This window comes from Abramis brama (assembly GCF_963993115.1).
Source record: "Abramis brama genome assembly, chromosome: 12".
In the NCBI taxonomy this organism is placed as follows: Eukaryota; Metazoa; Chordata; class Actinopteri; order Cypriniformes; family Leuciscidae; genus Abramis; species Abramis brama.
Genome location: NC_139974.1, coordinates 27,547,319 through 27,555,477, shown reverse-complemented (window position 1 = coordinate 27,555,477; position 8,159 = coordinate 27,547,319). Strand labels below are relative to the sequence as shown.

The window sequence follows — 8,159 nt, the reverse complement described above, 5'->3', positions numbered from 1 at the left end:
CCATTGTTTCTGTGTTTTTTGTTTGGTAGAATGAAAAGAACAGTCAGATCTTGTTTGGCATGTATAACTGTTCGACTGTATATTATTCCAGCTTATTACGTGGCTATTTGCCACAAGTAAATAAATGGAAATTATTGCTTTTATCAAAGCTTCTGCAAATTAAAGCAGTTCTTAGCAAATTACTTGTGGTTAGTGTAACTTAACCGATTATCAACCCACTTTGTAGTGTTCAAAAATATAGATTTTTCAATTCTGAAGCGGTTCCAATACTCATTTCCCGCAGTATCTATCCACCGGGTCCTGCTGTGCTTTCTCTCCGTCTCTGACAGCGTTGACACACACCAACTCGCATGTCTTATTCGCTCTGGTGTTACAGGGCCTGAAATTTGGCATAATTTTCTCATTCCCTAAGGTTTCGTGCTCTCACCCAAAGTGCACGCGCTTAAAGCTGCCTCTCAAACAGCTTGCGAGTTGCGAGTACCATATTGAGCTTTTGTTTAAATGGTCAAATACTCACAAATTTGTTAAAATGCCTGCGTTGGCGTCTTGGCGAGTATTCACATAAACGCAGTTGTTTGTCTTAAGGCTGATATATACAACTGTGTTGAACCTACTCCATAGCCTGATGTGCACCTCTCCAAAAATGTAATGCATTCATTGTACGCAGACTGCAAGCACTGTGATTGGTCTACTAGAACCCCTCCCTCAGGTGAAATCTGTTATAGCGTCGCATTTTCCTTATATTTCTGATTGTGGATTGTTGTATCCACCTTATTTTTCAAGCAAGAGCAGGCGCTGCCATTTTTTTAAAGCTACAATATGTAATTTCCCTGCTAGTGCTCGTTAACCTCTTACAATAACGAAGGCGTAGGTTGATGCTAAGCAGAATTATGGAACTTGTCTTCATGCCGATGGATTTAATAATGTTTATGGATGAGTGAATACATTGTTTTTTTTAACATGACTGTGGAAACAGGGTGCGATTGCTAATGAGAGAAATAACTGAATAAAGGAATAAGGACATACTTACCTTAAGTGCTGAATTACTACTCACACAGGTCAGTTTATTTGAGGAATTAAACTTGTGAGGTAACGCAGCGCTGTTTCACTTGGTCTACACTATCACACTAAACTGCATTTGAGTGTTGAAAGTTATAATGTTATTCTATGTGTTAGTTTGTTGGCTGTATGAGACAAGCAGTAAGCTAGATCAATATTAGAATAACATACTGATCACATTTTAGCATTTCATCATGTTGAGTTATGTACATTTGCTCACCTGTCTAATAAAGTACATGCAAGAGTGGCGTCTCTGTCAAGTCGACGTGGAGCTCTCGGCATCTCGAAAACGCCACGGCCATATTGATCCTCGTTTTATTTCTCCTTTTGTCCCAAAGTCTGCTTACCATGATCCATAATGTTTGAACGAAACAACCGTGTGAGCGTGCCGCTAGACATAACGCAGTTGTCCACGTCTGTCGCCATGGTTACTATGGCAGTACAAGAGGAAACCAGGGATAACACGGATATTACGTCATTGACAGGCGACAATGACCAGGGACGAGCCATTATTTAAAATTGGAATTTCTCTGAAATTAAAAATCTTTGGGAACTTTTGGCATATTGTAAGTACACAACTGCAGGAAATGTATCACTGTGCAAGTGATTTTTGGATATTTTATTACAAAAATCGTACATATTGTACCTTTAAATATAATGCGTTAGATTTCTGGTAAGCCACTATCCGCTAATCGTAGTTGTATTGTGAACCCATAGATCTGCGTCGATTGTGTAGTTTTGACTGGCTAGCTAACTTTTAATATGGATTACAGACGGAAACGCAGTATCAGGTCACTGAAACTGAACATTTTTGAAAACCCCTGCCAGGGTGAGGATTTTCAGAAACGCCGGTTGCAATGTTGTCGTGTAACTTAGACAGTAAAACCGGGGTTTTTGCTTCTGATTCAGGCTTCTGATTGGCCAACATGACTTTACGATTAGGGTTATATCGCCGCCTGCTGGTGTGACATGCTCTTGACAGTGCGTGATAGCGTGTTTTTGCGTTTTCATGTAGGCGGAGATTTCTTTTAAACCCCTTGCAGTCCCCTTGCAAAATGTGGCAGGCTGGTCCTCTCGGCACACATTCATCAGATTTTATAGTTTGGATGTACGTGCTACTCAGACTCACAAGTCCTTGAGTCGACATCCCAAGCTCATGTCTGAAAGCTTTCTCTTGTTCGTGAACACACACTACACAACCTTGAGGGGTCCAGACATTTCCCAGTGTGGTGGCGTTGGTATTTTCGTTCCCATAGTGCTATGAGCACAGCATTGAGAGTAGCTTTTAAAAGGGAACATCTCCAGTTACTTGACAAACTCTTTCCCCTTAAAAAGCGGGAAAGAGATGCTGCGCCACATTGCTGCACTGGGGGCATCTCGTTCCCACTTTTTCAGGGAACAGGGTTACAGTCAAGTAACCCGAGACGGTTTCCATCCAGTGTTGTTGTTTTTTTTAAATGTGATATCCCAGAATTCGCATAAAAATATGTGGATGGCAACATTGCTAGTGACTGAACCCATATGCGACTGGATACAGTACACACACAGCAATTGTTTTTGTGCCCTAAAAAAATACAATGGTTTTTTTTGTCACTTTAAATCTTTCACTTTATTCTAAACCGATTGAGTTCTTCAATAGAGTTCTTGCACAAATTCGATAGTATGGATCTTATTTCAGCCCCCTATTACTATCTTTGAAGTAGCCTATTAGTCCACAACTTCACACCAGGACAGTTGTTCTGAATCAGAATTTTCTAGATCTGGAAATCCCATGTTTTGCTATCCAAGATAAGGTAATCCATCTTAATTTTGTGCTGGTGCCTTTAGAGTTGCCATAGTCCCTCATGTGACCCACAACAAAAACAAACAAATATACATGCAATAAGGGATGCAATTGTTAGAAACTACTTTTGTCTGGTTCATCTCTGACGATTGTGCCAATGTAGTTTATATGCAGTGATTAAAAAAAACAACTTAAAATTAGATATTATTTTTGTTTGATATTGACAGCTGTTTGGGGGATTATTTTAATGGCACAAAAATCTCTCTCTCTTTTTTTTTTATTTTATTTTTTTACTTTTTTGTACTGAAAGGTTAATAGGTAGCCTATGTCTATGACTACTTCTAATTTATTACTTTAACAGTTAGGTTAAACTAACCAAGAGCAAAATAAAAATATAAATGTGTGTATATTAAAATGATACAAATGTGTTTTTGACCAGTTTTAAATTACATTTGTGTTCCTGAAATCCACCCTACTGCTGGAATCAGGATAGTCCTGATTCGCTGGATCAAAGTATCCCGATCTTACTAAAAAGCACACAAAACAACACAAACTGACAATTTGATCCAGATGAAAACCAAGATAGGATTTAATGATCTAATTCGATTTCAGAAAACCATTTTTGTTCTTTTAAACAAACCATTTTCAAGATTTGATCCAATCTAATATCTGAAATACGATCAAAACTATGGTGGCTTCTTTTACACAGCTCCCTCTAGTGGTGGTTAGGTAAAACCAAATATCTAACATAAATATAACTCTGTTATTCATTAAAAACATTCAACTCTACATTTGTGAGATCAATGAGTGAGCTGGGTCTTTACATCTAGTTTTTTATTTATTTATTATGTCTTTCAGGGCTGACATCAAGACCAGGAAGGTATTTAACAGGTAGCCTACCGTAAGAGTGTCAAAAAGGGGAAAATGTGAATGTAGGTATAGCCTAAATTTACTTCTAAATCTATATTTTTAGAGTTATATAGTAGAGTTTATAGTTTTTTATGATTTTCCCTTTTTTATTTTATGTGGGCCTATATTCTTGTAAAGCACATAAAATGTTCAACTTTTTTCTTTGTCATTCAATTCGAGGCATGATTGATACTGCTTTAGGCTATAGATTGGGCCTATAAATAATTATCAGAGATCATTGAGTTAATCTTTTTATTTTTTTGCGCGCGCGAGCACGCCCCCTTCTTTCCGTGGAGACATCTGAGCACTGAGCAGTTTCACTTTCACTTCAGAACGACGACGACAGAGTCTTTCTTTGCTATCTCACCCTGGCGAACATACTTAGCTATTGCCTATTATCAGCCACAGGTAAGCCTACTGGTTTGTAAATTTCGAAGTTTAAAATAGCCTACATCACCAACCGCTGTGCATGTATTGTTAAATTACATTGTATTTCTTGTTTCTAGTGACATGTTGGAACGCCAGTTGTAAAATACGTTTTCTACGTTTGGTGCTCCACTAAGAAAGCAATAAAGGTATCCAACAACTTTCTGTTTCAGTTATTTTGGGAGTTGTATTTTGTGAATTACGCATAATCTGAGAAGCAACCAGCGCTTGATAGATTCAGTTGCCAGTAGTAACAACATTCTGCAATGCAAACAAACTCGCTCTCTTTTAGCAAACCGTCTTACATACTTAGCTTACATACATAGAACGAATGCCCTTATGGGGTGAATGTTTTACATTTTCCACGGAATTTAGTCCTGTTTTATTATTGTTATTAATTATTATTATTATTATTAGGCTACCATTATTATTTGTATTATTAATTTACTTCTAAATTACTGTACAAATGTATTAACTAATTGTTTCTTACATGTATTAACATATTCATAGTTTTAGTTTATTTGTTGCCATGTTATTCATGATGTTTCTTCTTTTTTTTCACCCTATTTGATAATGAGGAGTTGTGGCTTTTAGTTTAGGCATAGCATTCAAGCCCTTGTTTAACATTTTTAATCACATTTAGTCTTCCAGGTGTAGACAGGGTGTGATTCAGCCAAACATTTTATCTTGTGAGATATCTATGTAAGCTGCAGTAACAACAAGTTTGTTCCAAAAACCAATCTACATTTTATGCATATTGGCACTAGAAAGATGCATATTGCTGCTTTTCGTGTTGTAATAACTTTTGTAATAAAATTTGTAATGTTCTCCCCAACTTTTTTTTTTTTTTTTAAGATGGCCATGAATGAAATGGTTATTGAAGTGAACGGGCTCCCGGACAACTACCCCGAAAATATGATGATTGATAAATTAACCATGCACTTTCTGAGGCGCAGTAACAAAGGAGGAGATGTTTTAACAGTGATTTATCCCACCTCCAACAAAGGCCAGGCTTATGTAGTCTTTGAATCAGCTGAAGGTATTGCCTTGATATTTTGTTCTCTAAGTTTATCCAAGTTTAACATCATATTCCATGGCTAACATTTCTTTTTTTCATTCAATGTCTTAGTACCAGGAGTCTTGCAACACACTCATGTTTTGATTGTGGAGAGTCAGTTTTACCCACTGGACATTAAAAAGGTGCATCATCCTCAGGTAAGACACTTCATTGGTGAACCTCACTGAATCATACAGAATTATTAATATAACTTACAATTTTATTTAGAATACAGCATTTCTCCAATAATACACTCACCGCAAGTTCCATATCATCGCCATTCTTCCAACATCTTGTTTCATTTGAATATTTATGCACAAACTAAATAACACAATAGTGCGACATGGCAAAGATATCTCCTTCACATGCTTTTGTTCATATTTTCTCAGCTGGACATGCCAGCCGAAGCATTCCTCGATATGAACATGTTCTCCAGTCAAAGCAAAATCCAAGAACTTCTTCATAGCCATGGCTTTCAGATGTCAAGGACCAGCCCAGGACAGCTGCATTTGCAGGGTTCCTTTCTCAAGCTAAAACTTATTTATCCCAAACTCGTGCAGTTTCTGGCTCTAGAAACCCTCCCTCAAAGAGGAACACCTTCGCATTACACTAATGGCTATACCTCCTCTAAGTCTGTTTCCAGAGCTGGAAAAAGTGACACCAGTGACTCCAGACGCAATCACAATCATGGCAACTCCGTGTATTCCGAGGGCAGAAGCACATCTTCAGGAATAACCTCAAGATCCCCAGAGTCCCAAAACAGACTCTTGCAGAATGCCTCTCTACTGGATGGAAGCTCTAGCACAGAAAGTCCCTTTAGCAGTCCCTCCAGGATCTATGAGGATTCCCGAACAAGCGTTCAGCAGCAGGATCCCTCGTCTCCCAGGCAAACTGAGGTTTCCATCCCTGTGGAATTAGATGTGTGGAAATACATAATGCTCTTTAAAGAAGATTTTATAAATAAAATTCAATCAGATCACCACACTCATATTAATCATAAAGAAGGATCAGGGGTTGTTATGGTCAAACTCTCGGGAGGAAACTTTAGGGAAACAGCTAAAGAATTGTCTGAATTGATGGAGGAAATCACTGTATCTCTACGCACACAAGAAATAGACCTGAATGTATGTGACAAAAGTCAGAGGAGAAACATTATCCAGAATGCTTACACATTCCAAAAGATTTATGACGTTTTAATTAGACAGGAAGATAACATTATTAAAGTAGTGGGGTCATCAAAAGACAGTTATGACGCAAAGCAAAAGCTTCTTGGACTGGATGTTGACATTGCACCGCCTAAAGGCATGGAGAGGAACATATTGCGACGCAGCAGCTCTTTGCCAAGACAAAAAACAAGGGCCAGAATGGAGAACCTTGACGTAGATCAGATTCCTGCTGTGCACTCTACTACTGTCAGTAGCTCGTCTGCCTCACATTCCCAAAAGGACTATCAATTGCAGCGAGAAGTTCAACAGGAAAGAGGTCGCCAGCCCTCTAAATCCACAGCACAACGCAGGTCACAGAGCAGCTCTCGAATACAACACAAAACTCCAAATCAAGAACCATCAACTTATGTTCAGCAGGATTTGACACCCTCTAGTAGAGTTCAGACACCTAAAAAAGGGTTATTTCCTACATTTAAAGCTGCTCTAATGCCTGAAAAAAATAAAAGTAAATTCAAAGTCAAACATTAAAACTACTGAATCCATTAAATCAGTAATTCTACATATAAAGCCCTCATTGTAAAACACACTTTAAGAACACACTTTAATACTTTTTAGAATTAAATTGGTCAGACACTTTTAAGAAAGTGACGGGACTGCTCTGTACTGATGGTTCTATTTCTAATCACATGTATTCACATAAATATTCTGAGTGCAGTACAAAATCGACGGCAATTGTGTCATAATGTTGATTACCATGAAAATTAATTTGAACTTTTCTTTAAAAAAAAAAAAAATTGGTTACTGTGAGGCACTTACAATGGAAGTGAATGGGGCTCACTTCAGTATAACCACAAAACATAAGCAAAACATTGCTTACCAATGTTTTATGTGTATATAATAGATAATAATTAATAATGGAATAAATAATTTCAGTGCATTAAAAAATATATAAGCTTTACATGCTATCTGCTTTTAAACCTTCCAAAAATGGGGCCCATTCACCTTCGTTGTAAGAGCCCCACAGTAATATATATATATATATGTATATGAAAAAATAATTAAACTTTTTTTTTTGTGGTAAACAAAATGTTGTTGATTGATCTTAATTTTTAACCGCAGAACCTGATTTTACCAAGTGCAACATGTTCCTGGATCAACATCTTTGTTGATCCTGGAACAACATTCCAATCACCCAATCAGATTTAAGGGACAAGTTCACAATTAATGTCAAGTTTATGCTTACAAACACGTTTAGGTGCTTCTACATCAGTGTTATTCACCTATCATTTCCCTCTGATTTTAGGGATAAGTTATGGATAGGGTTAGGTTTAGGGGTAGGGATAGGGATAGATTGAATTTTAGGACAGGAATGTTGTTCCAGGATCCACTAAATATGTTGACCCATGAACCAATCTAACTCTGCAAAATCATGACGTGTGTATTGAACCCCTGAAATATTCCTCTAAATTGTACTCTCTCAAAATCACCTTGATTACTTTGTAATTATTTTCTCACATGTGATAAGGAAAATTAGCATATACATGTAACTTCCAGTATTTCCTGTCTTACATTATATTTTATGTATATATTTGTACATGTCTAATATAGTTGCGGTATTTCCATTCTAAGTGTCATTACCATGGAGACTCAATGAGGAAGTGTCTTTTTCTGCATTGAACAGGAAGTAAGCAGGCCTTGTGGTTGACTTAGGGGCTGAGCACCTCCGTCAGGAAGAACTTTTTTTTTTTTTTTTTTTACT

At 37.3% G+C, this 8,159-nt stretch overlaps 1 protein-coding gene across 1 annotated transcript; it reads left to right on the top strand.

Moving 5' to 3' along the window:
* The first annotated feature begins 4,048 nt into the window (after positions 1-4,048).
* Positions 4,049-7,457, top strand: rbm43 (RNA binding motif protein 43). The gene is made up of 5 exons (XM_084130768.1): positions 4,049-4,159; positions 4,258-4,326; positions 5,033-5,216; positions 5,307-5,392; positions 5,624-7,457. Exons 3-5 carry the CDS (start codon positions 5,033-5,035, stop codon positions 6,926-6,928), a joined length of 1,575 nt encoding a protein of 524 aa, XP_083986894.1. The 5' UTR covers positions 4,049-4,159; positions 4,258-4,326; the 3' UTR covers positions 6,929-7,457.
* The last annotated feature ends 702 nt before the right edge of the window (positions 7,458-8,159 follow it).